Source organism: Centropristis striata, chromosome 14 (assembly GCF_030273125.1).
Source record: "Centropristis striata isolate RG_2023a ecotype Rhode Island chromosome 14, C.striata_1.0, whole genome shotgun sequence".
Classification (NCBI taxonomy): domain Eukaryota; kingdom Metazoa; phylum Chordata; class Actinopteri; order Perciformes; family Serranidae; genus Centropristis; species Centropristis striata.
In genome coordinates this window covers 3,171,028-3,192,990 of record NC_081530.1, presented here as the reverse complement: position 1 = coordinate 3,192,990, position 21,963 = coordinate 3,171,028, and the positions used below count along the sequence as shown (strand labels likewise).

The 21,963-nt window shown below is 39.0% G+C and overlaps 1 protein-coding gene across 2 annotated transcripts in view; it reads left to right on the top strand.

The window, feature by feature from the left end:
• fam49al (family with sequence similarity 49 member A, like) overlaps window positions 1–21,963 on the top strand; it is a 57,468-nt gene that overhangs the window by 23,742 nt on the left and 11,763 nt on the right. Inside the window, exons 2-5 of one of the 2 annotated variants that reach the window (XM_059349966.1) lie at window positions 5,781–5,871; window positions 12,019–12,098; window positions 19,362–19,483; window positions 21,326–21,431. In XM_059349966.1, the coding sequence (XP_059205949.1) occupies window positions 12,029–12,098; window positions 19,362–19,483; window positions 21,326–21,431 (298 nt within the window). In that variant the 5' untranslated portion in view covers window positions 5,781–5,871; window positions 12,019–12,028. Of the gene's footprint in view, window positions 1–5,780; window positions 5,872–12,018; window positions 12,099–13,900; window positions 13,989–19,361; window positions 19,484–21,325; window positions 21,432–21,963 lie in introns of those variants that run through there. The other variant, XM_059349967.1, reaches the window with a different exon arrangement.

Genomic DNA, 21,963 nt, shown 5'->3' with positions numbered 1-21,963 from the left:
AAATCAATGAAATGCAGGATTTTACTGTAATTCAGTATGTGGTTTTATCACAGTAACATACTGTAAAGTAGATAACAGTAAAGGAACTGTAAAATGAACAGTAGAATGCTGGAAACCCTGCTGCCAGTATTTTACTGTTAATTTACAAGACAATTGTTTACAATGCTAATTTTTCAGGTTCATATTTGCATTTTTTGGGTTTTTACTAGAGAATGCATGCTTGTTTTAGTGTTAGACAAACACATTATTTTTCTCATACTGTCTGTCTGATTATACCTGTATTCACTAGCATAGATGGACCATTGAGAGAGAAAACAAGAGGGGGAAAAAAGAAACAACCAAGGTCCAAAGCCAAAGTCAAACTACACTGTAAAAAAAAATCTGTTTAATTTACGGTAAAATACCGGCAGCTGTGGTTGCCAGAACTTTACCGTAATAAATACGGTCCAACTTTTTGTAACATTACGGTAAAATTATATTAGCACTGTTGATTTCACGTTTAAGATTGCCATTTTAGTCCATATTTTACCGTATAAATAAAAAGTTTTTCCATCAAAAGAAACTTTGTTCTGCCATATAATTGACAAGAAAATACTTTATAAATGCTACATGAATTAAAGATTTACAATTAAATATTACAGTTTATTTCTGTTGGAGATATGGTGTTTAGTACATTTAACAGAGAGAAAAAATATTTTTACAAAAAATGAATGCAAAAATGATGGTTTGTACATCATATTTTTTGCTACAAACACGGTGTCAGTGTATTTTACAGTGGAGTAATGTATTTAAAAAATAAATAAAAATGTAAAAAATAATGTTTTGGCTGATATATACATTTACGGTGTTTCGTTGTTACTGAAACTGAATTAACACGTTTATCATTTTACGCTCTTTTACTGTCATGGTTTAGCTGTTTTTCACCGTAAAATCTACAGACATTTTTTACAGTGTGTATCTAATCTATCAAAACTGAGAGGAATCAAAGTTTCAATGTGACTGAAATGAATCCTGATCAAATATGCATCTCAAAACAAGCACAGGGACGGAAGTTGATGTTTGGGATCAGATTTAGCAGCGCTGAAAAAAGCAAACAGGTGGCACGGAGCTCTAATGGCAAACTAAAGCACTCAACTAATTAACAGAACTGAAAATAGTAATCCATCAAACTGCTTAGTCAGGGCCGCGAAGCTGGAGTAAAATTATATGTCTGCTCTCCATTTGATCTGAAACATTCATTAATATTTATGAAAACAGCTGCATAGAGCTGGTTTTCATTAATGATGCACTGCACCTAAAACTCAACATTTCTGAGGGCCTTTTAGTGGTGACATATGAGGCTTATAAGCAGACACAGTTTAGATACCAATTCATGACTGAAGGTAAATCTATAACAAGCAAACTGAGAGCCAGTTTGCCATAACTCTGTCTAGCAGTGTTAACCTCAGTACTTAGTTAAAGTCTTCACCTCTCTTGACCTCGGCAGCATCCTACCCAGTACTTGACCTTTGCCCTTTCACTGAGAAGACAGATCAATAAGCATTAGGCAATTTACTTCAAGGGGACACACAGTAAATATAAAAGTCTCTATTTAACCCTCTATGGCAGCTATTCTCAACCTTTTTGAGTCGCGACCCCCAATTTAACATGCATGTTGTCCGTGACCCCCACTCACTGAACACAATCTCACACGCACAGTTCAGATCATACAAACTGTGATACAAAATTGACCACAAAATGACACAAAATGTTCAAAAAAAGACACAAATTGACCAGAAAAGACACAAAATTACCCAAAAAAGACACAAAATGGCCCAAAAAAGAAACAAATGACCAAAAAAAAGACAAAAAATGACTAAAAAAGACACAAACTGACCACAAAATGATAAAAAAAAAAAAAAAAAGACACAAAATGACAAAAAAAAGACACAAAATTGGGGTCGCGAGATGATTTCTGGGGGTCGTCAAATCATTTTGGAAGTCAGCTCTGTCTCCACTGTGTTAAAGTGTTCATGTGTTTTTGTGTTTTTGGTCATTTAATGTCTTTTTTGCCCATTTTGTGTCTTTTTTTCCTCAGTAATTTTGTGTAATTTTTTTGTCTTTTTCTGGTAATTTTGTGTCTTTTTTTGAACATTTTGTGTGTCTTTTTTTTAGTAATTTTGTCTTTTTTTGGTCATTTTGTGGTCAATGTGTGTCCTTTTGGTTATTTTGTGTCTTTGTCTGGTCATTTTTTGTTATTTTTTGGTCAATTTGATTCTTTTTTGGGGTAATTTTGTGTCTTTTCTGACAACTCCCAAATTAGCAAATTATTACTTTAAAAGGAGTCTCTGGCTTGAAGCTGACTGTTACAAAAAATATATAAATGCACAGACAGAGAGATGTTTTAGTTGTTGTCTGCTTCATTATTTGTCCAAAATACGTCGTATCAACTGAGTTTGTCTGATCTGAACTGTGAGATTGTGTTCAGTGAGACAACATGCATGTTAAATTGGGGGTCGCGACTCAAAAAGGTTGAGAACTACTGCCATAGAGGGTTAATGTAAAAGACGTGTAATTCCAGGAGTGTATGTCTGGTTTACAGCCCTCACATATAGGAGAGTCAGGGCTTTGGTGTCCCCCACACTCTGCAGATTAAGTGTAGTCTATCTATCCATCCAGTCATCCAATCTACCTGATTGCTAACACCGCACAGTACCCGACTGTGCGTTGCCATGAGAATAAGAGGCTGTGTTTCCCTGGCAACTATTCTTCAAAGCCCTCCGCCTCTCTCCTGTCTGCACTCTCTCTTGATGAGATTCAATGATGCAAGGGCAGCAGCAGCAGTGTTAATAGTTACACCAGTCAGCCGGTAAGACAGCACTATGATTGAGATCAGCTTAACGAGCTTAATCCGTCATCGAAATGTAACAGTTGGAAACAAAGAAAAGCACCTTCTAGGTTCTCAGATTAGACTGATTCAGCTTTTGGAGGGGAGAAGTTGAGAATCTCAGACTGGAGCTAAACGTCTTTTGTTTCTGGCCGTGATCCATGAACGCTTAACTGCTGCGTAGAAACTTTATTGTCTGTCCTTTCCTTTCCTTTCCTTTCCTGTCCTTTCCTTTCCTTTCCTTTCCTGACCTTACCTTTCCTTTCCTTTCCTTTCCTTTCCTTTCCTTTCCTTTCCTTTCCTTTCCTTTCCTTTTCTTTCCTGTCCTTTCCTTTCCTTTCCTTTCCTTTCCTTTCCTTTCCTTTCCTTTCCTGTCCTTTCCTTTCCTTTCCATTCCATTCCATTCCTTTCCTGTCCTTTCCTTTCCTTTCCTTTCCTTTCCTTTCCTGTCCTGTCCTGTCCTGTCCTATCCTTTCCTTTCCTTTCCAGTCCTTTCCTTTCCTTTCCTTTCCTTTCCTGTCTCCTACATTCCACTCCTCCAATTTTGTGTCTTCTCCTTTCCTCTGCTTTCATTTGGTTTCCTTTACTTTACTTTCCTTCTTCTTTTTCCTTTACCTCTCCCCTTCTCACTACTCCTTTCCTCTCCTCCCTTCTTCTTTTATGTCTCCTACTTTCTTCTCCTCCACTCTGTCCTTTCCTTTCCTGTCCTGTCCTGTCCTTTCCTTTCCTTTCCTTTCCTGTCCTTTCCATTCCTTTCCTGTCCTTTCCTTTCCTTTCCTTTCCTGTCCTGTCCTGTCCTGTCCTATCCTTTCCTTTCCTTTCCAGTCCTTTCCTTTCCTTTCCTTTCCTTTCCTGTCTCCTACATTCCACTCCTCCAATTTTGTGTCTTCTCCTTTCCTCTCCTTTCATTTGGTTTCCTTTACTTTACTTTCCTTCTTCTTTTTCCTTTACCTCTCCCCTTCTCACTACTCCTTTCCTCTCCTCCCTTCTTCTTTTATGTCTCCTACTTTCTTCTCCTCCACTCTGTCCTTTCCTTTCCTGTCCTGTCCTGTCCTTTCCTTTCCTGTCCTTTCCATTCCTTTCCTGTCCTTTCCTTTCCTTTCCCTTCCTGTCCTGTCCTTTCCTTTCCTTTCCTTTCCTTTCCTTTCCTTTCCTTTCCTTTCCTTTCCTTTCCTTTGCTGTCTCCTACGTTCCACTCCTCCAATTTTGTGTCTTCTCCTTTCCTCTCCTCTCATTTGGTTTCCTTTCCTTTACTTTCCGTCTTGTTTTTCCTTTACCTCTCCCCTTCTCACTACTCCTTTCCTCTCCAATCTTCTTCTCTTATGTCTCCTACTTTCTTCTCCTCCACTCTGTCTTTCCTTTCCTTTCCTTTCCTTTCCGTTCCTTTCCTTTCCTTTCCTCCACTTTTGTGTCTTCGCATTTCCTTTCCCTAGCCCTTACTTTCTTTCTTTCCTTTCTTTCCTTTCCTTTCCTTTCCTTTCCTCTTCTCACCTGTTCTTCTTATTCCTCTCTTCTCCTTTCCTCCCACAAACTGGCCTCCACTATACAATCATCACCCATTCTCAAATAGTATCACTCCATCAGGGCCGTCAAGGGACACTTAAAGTGGCTCTAATAGTTTCTTTCCCAAAAATAATAATATTAAATCCAATGACTACATTACTTGAAAGAGAATTATCACACGGCATTGTTCCTCTCACTGATGAGTTTTTTAGCTCGTATCAGCTAACTGTTTTAGTTTTCTGGTCAACAAAAAGACCAAATACTGTTGGTTTGGTTTTTACTGCTTTGTTTCCTTTTCACCCTTTTTAATCTTGCAGAGAGAGTGAGCGGATAGCTAAGATAGTATAGCATTTAGCAGCTAAAAAAACAGGACTTCAAATGAATTCTAATGTTACTCTGTATCTGCTAGATGTGCATGCTAATGTATCCACTATGTCAGACGTGATGTGTCATGATCACAGCTTGTTTCTGCTGTCCCAAGGGTTTGGCATTTTTTTGGCGTCTTGGTTTTTCAGAGACAGAAGTGACCATATCTGGACGAGAACTAAGTTATCAGCTGGTGCTAGCTAGCTAGATTGGTTATCAAGGAGCATCCATATTTGAAAATGAACAGCCAGCTCTTTAGAGTGTGTTTTAGTACATCCAAAGTGCTGAGAAAGACATATTCAGGCAAACAAGATGTTACGACTTTAATTACCTGAAAACAGACGAAAGGTTGGTTAAAAAAAAGGTAGCACACTTTGAAGCATCCCATGCTATATCATCTAAATGGGGCCATTTAAAAATGTTTACTGAGGTAATAAATTAACCCATTGACACCTGAAACGCCTGTAAAACCTCTGGGCGATTTTAAAATAAGCCCCTAAAACCTGAAGTTTTTCTGGAAATTCAACAGAAGTGTCAACGCTTCTACTAAATAATAGATTTTTCAGCCTCTGTAGCAGATAGAAATGTAATTCAAAAAGTATTTGAGAGCTTATACAAATACTAAAAAACGACGTAGCCGCTTTCCAGGCTTCAATGGGTTAAGTGAGAAGTAGGGTCATCTTTTTAATTGACTTTCATAAAATTTGACTTATTTTTTGCAGCCAGTGGAGTCGACCCCTGCTGGTAATCAGAAATAATGCAGTTTTAAGGCACTTCTGCAGGTTGCAGCTTGTAGCTTATCTTCACCTGAAAGGCCAGCACTAGTCTTATTACATAATTATTGAATTATTTTTTGTTTGTGTTGCCGTTTATGGCCCTTTCTTTGCCCATGCTTTTCTTTGCTCTTGTTGATGCAATGCTTCTTAAAACCAAACTCAAAACTTCTACATTCCTGTTTTTTCCCCACACTGTTATATCTGTACGCAATGTTGAATTTTATGTTAATTTCTCTTCCTCTCTGTCTACCTGTCCATCTCTTTGTCAGGTGGTGGGTGCTGATGCTGTAACCACTGTGTGGAGCTGACAAGCCCTGGTTGATGCAGTGAAGTGTTCCAGAGGGATAAACACAAGCGAAGGTAGGAATGAAAAATGAGGAGTGGAAAAATGCAGAGAAAACAGACTTAACCCATAAGAACCCAGACCCAGTTATCCTTAAAATATGTGTTATATATGTGGAACACATAGAACACATTTCTGATGTGTTAGTTTTTTTAATTCTACCCCTAAATGTCAAAGATTTGTGATGTGACATAAACGTTACAATGGACGTTTATGGTATTTATGTTTATAATATTTCTTATTTTAAAATAGAAAAAAACTAGACACATTTTCTGCTTACAGACACACAAATTTACCCTTTTCTTTTGCATCTCCATAACATTTATCAAAATTGTGACTTTAATTTGTTCAAGAAATATGGTCAGAACAAGTTAAATGCAATAAAGGACACCCTGTTAACGGATTAGAATTGTTAAATGGGTTTCAATTTAGCCTCGTCACAAAAAATACGCTTTTTAAAATGAGCTACTTTTTCACATTTCTGTGTCAGACACATATTTTGGAGAAGTCACTTCTTATCACAGTCACATGACCACCACACCAGGGTGTTGAGTATACGTCTCTTAGGGATTGAATGAGTTCAGGTGAAGCATAAAGCTGAATATGGGAGATTATAGAAGATTTAAAGTGTTTGTTACACGGGTGTCACCATAGGTTCTTATGGGTTAAAAAAAAAATACTGAAAAATAAGGACACAGCAGAGCAAACACCATATGGGCAAGTCTGACTCCAAGTGTCTTATGAGTGCTCTTGACTGGTTATAAACTACAGGCTGACTGATGAGGCTTATAATACATTAAAACAACTCATACCCCTCTATACACACACCTCAACAATCAATTGTTATAAGGACTCATAGGATGCCATAAGTATGAATAAATGATCAATGTATGCTTTAAGTAAAGTGAGGTTCATATAGACGCATCTATAATGCAGTATAGCTAATCATGATGAATCATGAAACATCATCAGTCAGCCTGTAGTTTATAACCAGTCAAGAGCACTCATAAGACACTTGGATTTATAAGTCATTATAAGCTATATTTATAACTGTTGATATAGTGCATCACGAAGCTTTATATGTGTTTATGAATGCAGTCATAATGCATTATGATTGATTATAATGAGCATTATAATTCACTATGAATGCGCTCATAATGCACTATAGATGTAGTCTTCATAGAAAGTGTTACCAAAAAAAAAATACTGAAAAATAAGGACACAGCAGAGAAACACCATATGGGCAAGTCTGAGAGATGGATAGACAATTTAGGAATAAGGAAACAGAGAGGAAAGATGGTACAGTCACTACATCTGTTGTATACAGTACAGCTGCTGCATGGGTTTGATTCACAGGCCACTGAATAGCCAGTCAGCCTGTGTGTGACAGAAAGAGAGATCATTGTGCTTTAGAGGCAGAGAGAAAGAGACACAGATGGAGAAAGGGAGTTCAGATGGGATTATTGGTGAGTTAATAGAGGTTAGACTTGGCAGAGAGGAGCGCTGCTGTTCATGTGCTCAGTAAATCCACACTGGTGGAGCTCCTGGGCTGAAACAGGAGGAATCTTTCAGTGGGAGCTGAAAGGAAGCAGGGAGGCCTCGCTATGCTGCCGCTTGGCTTCCAGTCTGGACCAGGTTTGCTTTTCAGCCGCCATGTGGGAGCCGAGCCGCGTCTTTATTAAGACTCGAGGAGCCCCCTCGGTTTGGTTTCTCTTGCCGGACTACAGATGAGTAGCTGTGTGCTGTGCAGTTGCATAAGACAAGCACTTTGCTCCACTTTCACGCTGGCTGACTGCAAACATTGTGTGTGTGTTTGCGTGTTAGAGAAACTGCAACCGGTCACCACTAAAAGACACTTCCTAATTTACAGAAAGCCATGTCCTAATATCCAAACAGGGAGCCTGTGATGCATCCAACGTGTACATTATGGACGCCAGCTTAAGACTTTGCCATTTTCACTCTGCCACTTAGATCTGTTTGCACCTAAGGGCCACCAGTGAGTCTGAATGGCACCATGACAGAGATGTTGTGTGACAAGACAAGGCCAGAGGAGCTGGGAGAGTGCTGCCGAGTGATGAAAATAGAGAAGTGAGGCGGAGAAGAGAGCTGGAGGGGGATATTTTTGAGGAACCCATTCTGACGTCAGAAACAAAAAGAGAGAAGGAGTTTTCTCTGTTTAAGTTTTTAAAAAAACAAAAAGATACAGACACACTTGAGCACAATGCAGCCAGAGGAAAAGACAGAACCCTAAATAACATCGGATATGCTCTTTATACCGACAAGCAGCTGAGTCTCTTCTACAAACAGCAAATGAAAAAAATAAAACAAAGATCCACTTCTAGCACACAGACCAAGTAGAGAGAAACCACAGGCCTTTAAATAGATGGCTGAAAAAGAGAAGTGTGAAGTGGACAGAGATATACAGAGGCAGAGGGAGAACGAGAAGTTTACATCAGTCTATGAAGAGCAGAGTGGCAACCAGTGCCACTGTGGGACTGCAGTTAGCGCTCTGAGCCGAGCTAACCTGGGATTTACTCGCAGCAACGATTTCACCAAGCAGGGAGGACAAAGAGAGGAAGAAGAAGAAGAAACTGAGGACTAAACATAAAGGAAGAGGCGAATCACAGGGTAAGAAGAGAGAGGCGTAAGAAGCCCTTTAGTTGCTTTCTTGATTTCCTGTTTTTTTTCTCCTGAAATCTACAGTTTACACAAAGACTGATAGCTGTTTAAAGATGGATGCTTTAGATTATAAGCGTCTGACCAGTGCGTGAGCAGAGCTGGATGCTTTTTTTTTTCTTCCCACATCTTCTGCTGAGACGAGCAGACGATATTACCAGGCCAACAGTATCCTGGCAACCATCAGCCGAGCTCTGCTCTCAGGATGGACCACATGCTGCTCCAGACTCGCTTTATGTGTGTTAACGTGTGGCTACCTCCTCTAACACACACACACACACACTATCACCTATTCATGTCAGAGAGCTTTGCTTTATACAAAGCTCCGATTTGAATCTCGGCTTGATTTCGCCTTTGCATTCACCTTGTCAGGCTGAAGATGTGAATCTGGTATTCATATATTCATAGCGTCAGTGCAGGGTGGATTTTGGAGCAGGTGGTCTAAAAGTCAGGAGGAGATGCTGGGGCGTTTTTTACACGTCTGGACTGATGCTCGCAGGCAGTGACTCAGCATATCGCTCTCTTTCTCTGCCTCCCAACAGATTTTGTAGATGGCGTAAACATAATACAGTAAATGCATCTGAGAGAATGTCGGCAAGCTGCCTCAGTGACTGGACGGAGTAACTCCATCCGCTCTCTCGGTGCTGCATTGCAACACCCGTTCTTGCTGAGTAACAGTGAAAAGATCGGGCGTTTTTTGCGCCATGGTGGCATCTCGTAAACATGCTAATACTGGCCATAAATCAGTCTTGCAGAGGGGAAACTGATAGGTCTCGGCTGTGTGCTAACATAGCACATAAACACAGAGGAAGTGAAACTTGGCAGCTGCTTACCCTCTGCTACCGAAGGCCCTTTATGATGGAGGAGGAGGAGGGGGGATAAGTAGAGAGGCTTTCATACTCACCCAGCTGAGAGTCATTTTTGGATATTGGATTCCACTTGTTTTTTTTCTGTTTATTGAGTGTTTAATTCAATGTGATTCATGTGACGTCTCAGTCCTCCCCTATTAGATCCATTTGATTTTTTCTTAATGTAGCTTTAAGATTATTAAACCATGTTATTACACACTGTCTGAACATATCAAAGTCCTGTTTTGAGTATAGGTAAAGGACAGATACCAAAATATCATTTTTTTGGTCATTTTGTGTCTTTTTTTGGTCATTTTATGTCTTTTTTTGGTCATTTTGTGTCTTTTTTGGTCATTTTGTGTCTTGTTTTGGTCATTTTGTGTCTTTTTTTGATCATTTTGTGGTCAATTTGTGTCTTTTTTGGTCATTTTGTTTCCTTTTTTGTTAATTTTGTGTCTTTTCTTATTCATTTTGTGTCTTTTTTGTCATTTTGTGTCTTTTTTTAGTCATTTTGTCTTTTTTTGGTCAATTTGTGTATTTTTTTTGGTCATTTTGTGTCTTTTTAGTCATTTTGTGTCTTTTTGTGGTCATTTTGTTTATTTTTTGGGTGATCTGAACTGTGCGTGTGAGATTGTGTTCAGTGAGCGGGGGTCGCGGACAACATGCATGTTAAATTGGGGGTCGCGACTCAAAAAGGTTGAGAACTACTGCTCTAAGCAAAATATCAAATATCATTAGATCCATCTCATGTTAGATCTTATTGTAGACAGGAATATTACTTCTACTGCTGCTGTGTGCACAGTGTATGTGGATTGGTCACTGTTACTTCACACACAATCTTTTGCCACAATGTCACAATAATTTCCTTTTAAAACGGCCTGTTTTTAAAAAAAAAAACATGGGTGTGATGAAATGATAGTAAAAGGATATGCTTAATATTAGGTGGTAATGAAAATGTATCCAGAAGGAACCTATTAATGATGCATCCACCTCATGAATCATGAAAAACATGGCTCTCCATGACATGATAGAATATGAGCTGTTTTTTTTATTTTAATACAGTGACTTTAGCCGTACTTGACATCAGTTAAAAATGTTATTTTGTGTGTTTAGTGGTGGAAGAAGTAGTAAGATCTGACTTCATTCAATATGAACATATGTATTCCTGTATATCCTGCCCATCTGACCTACTGTATAATCTGATAAAGTTTGCATCATTGGTTTCATAAAGCTCTGGCATCTGGCCTTTGGCTATGAAGTATAAAGAGCTTGTCATAAAGTATCCATAGACTGCTGTGGTTGAAGAGCATTAGAGAAAGTAGGACGTACATAGCAGCCTTTGATTAGGTTACTATAGTGATGTAAATGGATTAAAACCACTGCTCAGCTCTAGTGACTCCTGATGAGTGAGCTAAATGATTCACTACTGGATTTCGGCCCCCCTCTAATTGAATACAGCATACGCTGTGTATGGGATGCAAACAGCGATCAGTGTCATTCATGACTGGGATGTCTGACTTTGCTCTGGACATGTTGCTTAGAGCAGTAGTTCTCAACCTTTTTGAGTCGCGACCCCCAATTTAACATGCATTTTGTCCGCGACCCCCGCTCACTGAACACAATCTCACACGCACAGTTCAGATCACCCAAAAAACAAAATGACCACAAAATGACTAAAAAGACACAAAATGACCAAGAAAAGGAAACAAAATGACCAAAAAAAGACACAAAATGACCAAAAAAATATACAAATTGACCAAAAAAAGACAAAATGACTAAAAAAAGACACAAAATGACAAAAAAAGACACAAAATGACTAAGAAAAGACACAAAATGACCAAAAAAGGAAACAAATTGACCACAAAATGATCAAAAAAGACACAAAATGACCAAAAAAAGACACAAAATGACCAAAAAAGACACAAAATGACCAAAAAAGACACAAATTGACCACAAAACGATCAAAGAAGACACAAAATGACCAAAAAAGACACAAAATGACCAGAAAAAGACACAAAATGACCAAAAAAAGACAAAATGACTAAAAAAAGACACAAAATGACAAAAAAAACACACAAAATGACTAAGAAAAGACACAAAATTACCAAAAAAGGAAACAAATTGACCAAAAAAGACACAAATTGACCACAAAATTATCAAAAAAGACACAAAATGACCAAAAAAAGACACAAAAAAGACACAAAATGACCAAAAAAGACACAAATTGACCACAAAATGATCAAAGAAGACACAAAATGACCAAAAAAGACACAAAATGACCAAAAAAAGACACAGAATGACCAAAAAAAGACACAAAATTACCAAAAAGACTGAAACACATTAACACATGAACACTTTAACACAGTGGAGACAGAGCTGACTTCCAAAATGATTTGGTGACCCCCAGAAATCATCTCGCGACCCCAATTGGGGTCCCAACCCCCAGGTTGAGAATAGCTGGCTTAGACAGAAGGATGGAGGAGGAGAGGAAGAAGGAATAATTAAGCAAGTGCAGATGGGTAAAAAAAAATTAATAAAACACTCACAACCTGCTGCGTTCTCCATGTGCATGTTGTGTATTTTTCCTGCGGGTTGCCAGGTTCTGTGTACTGTATGCATTTTGTTGTTTCCTCCTGCCAGGTCGCCAGCCATGGGGAACCTCATTAAGGTCCTTGGCAAGGATTTAGAGAACTGTCCACATTTTTTCCTGGACTTTGAAAGTAAGTGAGCACCGGGGTGTGTGCACGTGTCTGTGTGCTTGAAATGTGAGTGCACATGTGTGACGCGGAGGTGTTCAGTGGGAGGTCGCCGGGCGGGGTCACGGGAGGGAGGTGTATTTGGATGCGAGCTGCTGGGTCGCCGATGGTGTGATGGAGTGTTGTTGTGGGTGTGGTTTGTCATTATCAGATGCTCTCTAGTCCCACTCTCACTGCTTTCTGATGCTGAAAGCTGTTCCATCCAACTTTACAGTGCGTAGGTATTAATAAAACGCTGCGTGGGTAATCACAGTGAGGAACACAAGATCAGGATGAATCAAAACCTCTTACTTTCTCAGAGTTTATTTATGCTGTACCTCTTAAACACTGAATATATTTATATACATTCTGATTTATTTTGACTCCTCACTACATGCCAGTGCACATTTTTATAGACTATACATTTATTTCAATAATATTTAACAAAATCTCCCTTGAAAGTAAAACCTGCAATAAAACTATAAAATGCCTCCATTTGATTAGAGTGTTTTCTGTAGTTGTTTTCCTCTAATTATGTCACCAAAATAAAAGCACCTCTTTTTCCACTTTGCCACTCAAGTTTGCAGTTTCACTTTTGACACAGAGATCTCATTAAAGGGTGAACAGTCACCCATAATCGATGAACTCTTATATTAAATATATATATAACGTTTTGTTTGAAAGGCTGTTTGTTTTGAAATTTATTTTATTTTATTTTATTTTATTTTATTTTATTTTATTTTATTTTATTTTATTTTTTATTTTGTTTATTTTATTTATTTATTTTATTGTATTTTATTTTATTGTATTTTATTGTATTTTTATTTATTTATTTAATTTATATTATTGAGCAAAGATCAGTTTTGTTTGTTTACATGTACTTCCTTTTTATTTTTAATGAAAATGACGAAAAAAATTCTAGTATTTATCTTTTTTTCATTTTTATTTTTGAAATTAAAATAAAATGTTATTTTCATTCCATCTCAATAACCATGATTATTTTGTTTGATTCTTCCCCTACTGAAACATATAATCCCATATATTTTATCATTTGTGACATAAAACGAGGAACACATTTAAAATGTTTTTTTTCTAGCATACAACTCTGCAAATTAAAATTATTTTTAATTTGACTGTTTCACTTCTGGGTTGCACACACATTCTCAGTAATATTTTACCTTCAATAATGAAGATTGCCATCATCACCAAATCAGTGAGTTTTTCTATTTAATTAATAATATTGCGTGCAATCTGTTGCCTCAATTTTATTGATTAGCTATTGTTTAGCTTTTTTTTGTCTTTTTTTTTACAGTGTACTGAAACATATAATCCCAATTTATTTTAGCATTTGTGACATAAAACGAGGAACACATTTAAAATGTTTTTTTTCCCAGAATACAACTCTGCAAATTAAAATTAAAATTATTTTTAATTGGGGTCGCACACACATTCTCAGCAATATTTTACCTTCAATAATGAAGATTGCCATCATCACCAAAAATCAGTGAGTTTTTCTATTCAAAGCCAGATAATTATTATATTTTAAATTAATACTCCAGTGGGAGTGGGATTAAAGAAGCTCTGTGTCCATGTTGCCATGCGTCACCCAGGACATATTCCACCACGCCATTCCAACAGCCGCCTCTCATCCAGCCCCCCCACCCCGACACCTTCACCTCTCACACACCACACACACACATACAACTCACACACACACACACACACAAGTACACGCGCACAACCCCGACACCCGTCCCCTCATCACCCACAGACTTGTCCCCTCTCTCTGTTCCAGGGGGCTCATGGGAAACCTCCTGAAAGTGCTGGCTTGCGCCGAACTTGAGCATGGCCCAATAGTTTTCCTTGACTTTGAACGTGAGACCATCCGCTTCTTATTTTTTTGAGTTATCCCTTTCTCTTTGTTGCCTTTGCTTTTCTTTTCCTCATTCCATCGATCTTAGCTGACCATTGTGTCATCTTTACGTCCTTATTTACTCCTTTATCCCCTCCTCAGCTCCTCTCCTCCTCTCCTCCTCGCCCTCTTGTTTATCTTTTCATTTCGGCTCCAGGGACTGGCATTTGAAAGGCATTTGGCTTCTTTTCTAAAGGGTCTTATTCACACGCGCCACATCTTATTAGACGCAGACAGATGCACAATGGCATTGTGATGCTGTAGCAAAATGACAACAATAATGCTTTGATCTCGGCTTCTCAGCTACAAAAACTGAGGAGAAATAAACAGTGAATGCCAGTCCTGTGTGGGTTTCTGTTGCTCCGGGATGACAAAAAGTCTCTCGTCATCCCTCCACCTCCTCATCTTCTCATCCCCTATTGTGTGACCTATTGTATGTCTGACCTATGTGTGTGTGTTTGCGTGTGTGTGTGTGTGTGTGTGTTAAACTTAATAATGTGTGTATCAGAGTGAGACTGATCGAGAGCAACTGCAAGAAAGAGAGAAAGGTTGAGAAAGAGGTTGGTTAATAAAACCTCTATTCCTACTTTTTTCTCATTTTCCTAGTCGATTCTTAACTTTGCAGTGTGAAAATGTCCATCTCAACAACTCATTTCTTTTTAGTGTTACAGTAATCTGTAAATCAAACAATAGTATAAAACTTTAAATTCTACCGCCATAAACTGTAGAAAACACACAGTTTTGCTGTAAAAATATAAAATTTTCATGTAAAGTTAATGGAGAAATACCATAATGACACAATTATCCTAAAAGTAATGGGATTATTCTGTATAAATTACAGTTTTTGCTGATATTTACATTTACATACGCTCACTGTATTTTTTTTATGGTGATGTTCTGGCAACCACAGCTGCCGGTATTTTACCGTAAATTAAACAGATTTTTTTTTACAGTGTACTATGGCAAATATGGTCACTTCTGACTCCAAAAAACAAACAAGATGCTGATTGACAAGGCTAAAAATCCAAACGAAATACAAGATTTTCTTACGACATCCTGAAATTAAGGAATCTTTGTCAAAAAAAATATCCTACACTGTAAAAAAGAAACTGTTGTTTTCACGGTAAAATACTGGCAGCTGTGGTTGCCAGAACTTTACTGTAATAAATACGGTGCAACTTTTTGTAACATTACGGTAAAATGATATTAACACTGTTAATTTCACGTTTAAAATTGCCATTTTATTCCATTTTTTACCATAAAAAATAAAACGTTTTTCCATCAAAAGAAACGGTGTTCTGCCATATGATTGACAAGAAAATACTTTATAAATGCTGCATAAATTAAAGATAAAGATATTACCATTAAATATCAGTATATTTTTGTTAGAGATATGATGTTTAGTACATTTAACAGTGAGAAAAAGTATTTTTACAAAACATAGATGCAAAAATTACAGTGATGCTTGTATATATATTACAGTATATTTTTGTTACAAACACGGTGCCAGTGTATTTTACAGTGGAGTATTGTTATGTCTTTGTTTTAATTTAAAAAATACTTTTTCGGCTGACATTTACGGTGTTTCATTGTTACTGAAACTGAATTAACTAATTTATAATTTTACGACAGTTACAGTTTTTCACCGTAAAATCTACAGACATTTTTTACAGTGTACTGACGATTTTAAGACCAATTAATAACTAATGAATTGTTAAGATGGAGATGTTTTGCAGTGTGTCCCAACATATTCTGCCCCTCCTCAACCACTTTCCCCCTTTAACAGCTGGCCTCCTCCTCCTCCTCCTTTACTGGCTGTATGTTAGAGCAGAGTGGGAGAGCTCACTGCTGGCAGAAGACGTCAGCTGTCAAAGAGGCTGAATTTCCCCTTCATTTATTATGCCTGTGATTCACTTTACTTCAAAAGCAAGTGGAATGAGTCAGACTCAGGCAATGGCAGCTTTAAACACGTCGCCCCTCCCCAACCACCCCGTGCCATCTGTGAGCTCTCCTTCTCCACCCGGAGACACCGTCACCTCTGTCACACAGCTCAAAGTTTGGTTTCAACTCTATACTGAGATCTCAATAAATTCATTTATGGCTGAATGGTAATTATGATGCTGCGTTAAAACCTTTTGAAGGATCAGGAGAAAATCCGCTGATAAAAATCAAATCAAATCAAAAATGTGGATAATTTCTCATTCAATGTTTTAAGATCACACATCCCCAAAAACATGTGTTCCCTCATAATCAGAGCTAGTCCTTCCACCTGCTCTGATAGGGTCAGGGCTTAGAGGGGAGAGGGGTTTATCTGAGGGAACATAGAGCTGAGGGAACATAGGACAGAGGGAACATTGAGCAGAGGGAACATATAGTTGAGGGAACAAATGACTGACAAAACAAGACTGAGGAAACATGGGGCTGGGGGAACATAGGGCTGAGGGAACATAGGGCTGAGGAAACATAGGGCTAAGGGAACATAGGGCTGAGGAAACATAGGTATGGGGAAACATAGGGCTAAGGGAACATGGGGCTGAGGGAACATAGGGCTGAGGGAACATAGGGCTAAGGAAACATAGGGCTGAGGAATCATAGGGCTGAGGGAACATAGGAATGGGGAACATAGGGCTCAGGGAACATAGGGCTAAGGGAACATAGGGCTGAGGAAACATAGGAATGGGGGAACATAGGGCTCAGGGATCATAGGTCTAAGGGAACATAGGGCTGAGGAAACATGGGGCTGAGGGAACATAGAGCTGAGGGAACATAGGGCTGAGGAAACATGGGGCTGAGGGAACATAGAGCTGAGGGAACATAGGGCTGAGGAAACATGGGGCTGAGGGAACATTGGGCTAAGGGAACATAGGGCTAAGGGAATATAGGGCTGAGGGAACATAGAGCTGAGGAAACATGGGGCTGAGGGAACATAGGGCTCAGGGAACATAGGACTGAGGTAACATAGGACTGAGGAAAGATGGGGCTGAGGGAACATAGGGCTGAGGGAACATAGGACTGAGGGAATATAGGGCTGAGGGAACATAGGAATGGGGGAACATAGGGCTCAGGGAACATAGGACTGAGGTAACATAGGACTGAGGAAAGATGGGGCTGAGGGAATATAGGGCTGAGGAAACATGGGGCTGAGGGAACATAGGACTGAGGAAACATGGGGCTGAGGGAACATAGGACTGAGGGAACATAGGACTGCGAGATTATATAGCTGAGGGAACATAGGGCTGAGGAATCATGGGACTGACGTAACAGAACTGAGGGAACATAGGACTGACAAAACATGACTGGGGAAACATAGGGCTAAGGGAACATAGGGCTAAGGGAACATAGGGCTGAGGGAACATAGGGCTAAGGGAACATAGGGCTAAGGGAACATAGGGCTAAGGGAACATAGGGCTGAGGGAACATAGGGCTAAGGGAACATAGGGCTGAGGGAACATAGGGCTAAGGGAACAAAGGGCAGAGGGAACATAGGGTTGAGGGAACACAGACATGCCCCCAAGAAAACATAATGAAAATATATCTTTCTCTTTTATTAGATTACATTTTTTGCTGTTGACCAGGAGTTGGCTAGCTTAGCTTAGCTTAGCGTAGCATTGCTCTGTCCAAATGCAACAAATGCCACCTGCCTTTACCGCTAAGGTGAAAAAAGCTTTTTTTCAGAGCCAGGTTAGCTGTTCCGCCCTGCTTCTAGTCTTTTTGCTGAGCTAAGCTAACCAACTCCTGACTCCAGGTTCATATTTAGCTTTTACAAATATGGCTGGTATTGATTCCCTCCTCTAGCTCTGCAAGAAAGTGAACTATTCCTTTAATGCTATGAGCATATGCTATGCTAATTTAATAATTAGTGTACCCAGTAAGCAAAATATGTCGTTGTTTACCAGAGGACATGCAGGAGCACACGGGTGAGAAGTCATCACTAAAATAGCAATGCTTGCTGTGCTTATGACGGCAGCCGGTGTGCACATAGGATAGCAAATATTCCATGATTACTATTTCTCCGCGGGGAGGCAATGCCTCAGGGTGCAGATATAATCATGTGGAGAGCTGCCTGGGCACACTCCCACTCTCACTTTATTCCTGAGTCACAGATTGAGATGGATAGTTTGTAGAAAAGAAAACCAAACACAATGATGACTCAAGAGGACACATCTTAAATAGTGTCCCTCAAACACTTAATCCCTCCTGCATGCATGCAGCACGCCACATGGGCAAACAAAGCAGAACTGTGACTGGGAGGTGCCCTGCGGCAAAAAACACCGAGTTTACAGTAAGCACGCTGCATGAGCGAGAAAGAGAAAGAAAGAGTGAGTGTGCCCAGAGGTTGTCCTTCCTTCCTGCTGCTTGTTTGTTTTAACAATTCTCACAATTAAACCTCAAGGGCAGAATAAAAAGTCTCTACCCATTCATAGACGTGGAGAGAGTGAGAAAGAGATATATATACGACTATTACATTAAACCGATGGGACAATTACACCTACTGGTATACAGGCGTGTGTATAAATCTCCTCTGAATTAACAGCTGAGACAACTACAGTTCCGGACTCAGACACATTGTTTAAGTGCTGCCATCCAGCCGCTTTTACTGCACCTGAAAACCATCAAACTTTTAGCTCCAACATCCTCATCCAAATAGTTCCCTGAGGTGAAACTCACTTGTCATCTCCTGGTCTTTATTTTTTTATTTATTTATTGTTGTTTGCACTTAAATACTGAAATAACAGTACAAGAAACAGTAAAAGAAAATGCAGGAAAGATCAAAAAGCCCAACTTATACGCGACCCTCCCTCTTAAACCTATAAGTAACTATACTTTACTTAAATTACATAGCTAGATGAAAATAAAAAAAATACAAACAAAACAAATACAAAGGTGTAAAACAGCAAATTATTGGGTGACCACACACTGTAATCAAACCTCACTGTGTGACAGAGCGTGGCTTGCAGGTCTCTTGTAATAATTCTATGCTGGGTAAATTTATTTTTTTGTTTACTGGCCAGATTTTGACCTCAGATGGCTCCACTAACACGATGAAATGCAGCAATTTCCCCCTTTTTCCTCTTTTATCTCAGTCATGTAGTGAGTGATTAGTTATCTCAGGTTTTTATCTGGCCTTCTGGGATATCTTTTTTTCAGCTCTTCCTTCATCACTAACCTCCTCAAATCTCTCCTTCTCATTTCTCCACACCCTCCCCACCATCTTTCCTTTCCTTTCCTCTTTTCTGCCCCCCTCCCCTCACTACTTTCAACCGTACCTTACATCACACTTTCACTTCCCACTCCCTCTCTTCCTCTTTCCCATCCTTTCCTTCCTCCCCTCTCAGATGCCCAGCCCACGGAGGCAGAGACAGCCGTATGGAACCAGGTCAGCGCTGTGCTGGAGGAGGCTCATGGGATCCTCGCCGAGCTGCAGTCCTATAATGGCGCGGGCCAAGAGATACGAGAAGTGAGCACAAAGCAGTCGATAAGTGCTGAACATCAATAAACTGTTGAGCCACAGACGGCGCAGTGTGTAATTCACATGGTCTGCCAGAGAGAGAGATTCTGACATATAGTGTACCATACAGAATGCACTAAATATAGGCTGAAATGTGTGAAAGTATTTTTTCAGACATGCAATATGTTGTTTTTTTGGCAATGCTCTGCTACAGGCGTAAACATCACCTGTTAGGAAGCTGGTCTGCTGCTCAGATTCAGCCACACGAATGCAAACCAGTTCCCTCTGCAGTGTGAACGATTGCTCAGCTGTTAGCATCGCAAATAGTGCTGAATCCCTTTCTCTGCTTGCTCCGTAACCTTGAGAACTTAACACGATAGCCAGACTCTTTCATTCAACTAGACGTTGCTCATAAAGTTTGAATAAAATGTTGTTTCTTACCTCTTTCCATGAAATGATTGTGACAATAAGATTTATCCTTGAAAGATATTTTCTCAAAACTGTATTAATCAAACTCTTCCAAACATATCACAATGAAACCACAATTAACAGAGGATTGTGTCCGAACACAAAATTATTCCAACTTTAGCAAAAATGTATATTTCAATTAGCTTATTTTTTTTCTTCTGTTTAAGTGTTAAACCTGAGCTGCCATACACAGTAAAATCAGCATACCCAAATTAACACTGTAAGAGTTGATCTTAACAAAGTGTATATATGGGTCCACACCTCAGAGTGTAAATTTAACACTTTTCGAGTGTTGGTACCTTTACACTAAATGTAAATTTGACTCTTTTTAGTGTGAAATTTTAAATCCAAAAGGAGTTTTTACACTCGGTTTTGACAACAACTATAATTAATTATACGAGTGTATGTCTAGTTTAACACCAATAATTCAACTCTTCTCAATTTGCTGTGTAGGGTTATGAGGCCACTACTGACATATATGGATATTTTATGTTCAATTATTCCCGCCAAAGGAAGCAATTCAGAAAATACACATTGATTTTATTGATTATCCTTAAGCACTTGACCAGAGCGACGGATATTTAATGTGTTTTGTTGCCATTGCAAAGAGCGGTAGCCTTTTTTATTTGGCTGATTACCACATGAACTTCCATATGAACCAATTTGCGGCAAGTGGCAGACCCACTGAAGTGAGGTTTTGTAGCTAAACAAGCAGTAATGTACATAGGCTCTCCTGGTTCTTGCAAATGTGTATCAAATGACTGAAAATAGTCCCCAACAAATGCTCTGTTTATTTCTGTTCCAGTAGCATTTGCTATTTACTGCAGTAATTAATTAAAAGTAATTAATTAATTAATTAATTACTCAGCTGTTAGCAAGCCTTTTATAGAAGTGAAACTATATACTTGTGACGCTCTTGAAAAAAAAATACATCTTCAATTGTGGCAAATTTTCTCTGTGTGGAGTGAAAGAGGAAATGATGAAAGATGGATTTATGTATTGTTGATTTAAGTCTATTCATGTGGAAAATAAGCAAAATATAGAACACCAGCCTTATCCTTTAAACTGTGTTCTTATGTTATAACATATATTAACTATTTATAATACTTCATTACAACAACCACACGATGCAGTCATATGCCATCAAGTGATATATCATCCTAGACATCGTGTGCGTAATACAGCTAGACTGTTTTTCTGGTAGATGACATTTAATACAGTCACTCTGCATCAGTTTTTGCTGAACTGAAATCACTAATATGGAAGTACTATTAAAGATGAAAGTGAAAATGTGATACTAAAGTGAAACATTGCTTTAAGGAAGAGATGGGGAGCTTTTTAAAATCATTTTTAGAGAGTAACATCTGTGTTCCTCGCCCGCAGGCCATCCAGAACCCAGGCGACCTCGCTCTGCAGGAGAAGGCCTGGAACGCAGTCTGCCCCCTGGTGGCCAAGCTGAAGCGCTTCTACGAGTTTTCCCTCCGACTGGGTGAGCATGGCTATGACATACAATCTTTAGAGCGATTTCAGGTGATGTGACTCACTCTGGAGGTCCAAATCAGAGCTGGAATTACAGCTGCAGGCAACTGAAACCTATATCTAAATATGGAAAGAGCATTTACTGTCAGCCAGTGAGATTCAGAAAGGAAGACCTTGACTATGGCTATCATAGGGTACGTCATTTCAACTTAATGGATGAGTGTGTATGGCTGTAGAGTGAGAGGAGGGTGGAAATGTAACAGTAGAAAATGAGGTGAAGCACTGAAAGAGGAGCTTCAGTCACACTCATGTCTATTTGCTAAGGCTATAATGAGCTTTTCTTGCATTCTGGCGAGCTGTAAAGTCTTTCTTTGCTCTGTTTTTGTCACATTTTATGGCAGAAAAATATGCGAAAATATTGCTCTAGCATGAAAGAGATCATTCACATTCAACACTGCATCCTTACACTAGTTGTTTTGTGCTTTCAAAAGCTATTGGACGGCTACAGGACGTGAGACATTTGACATACATCACAGGAAGAT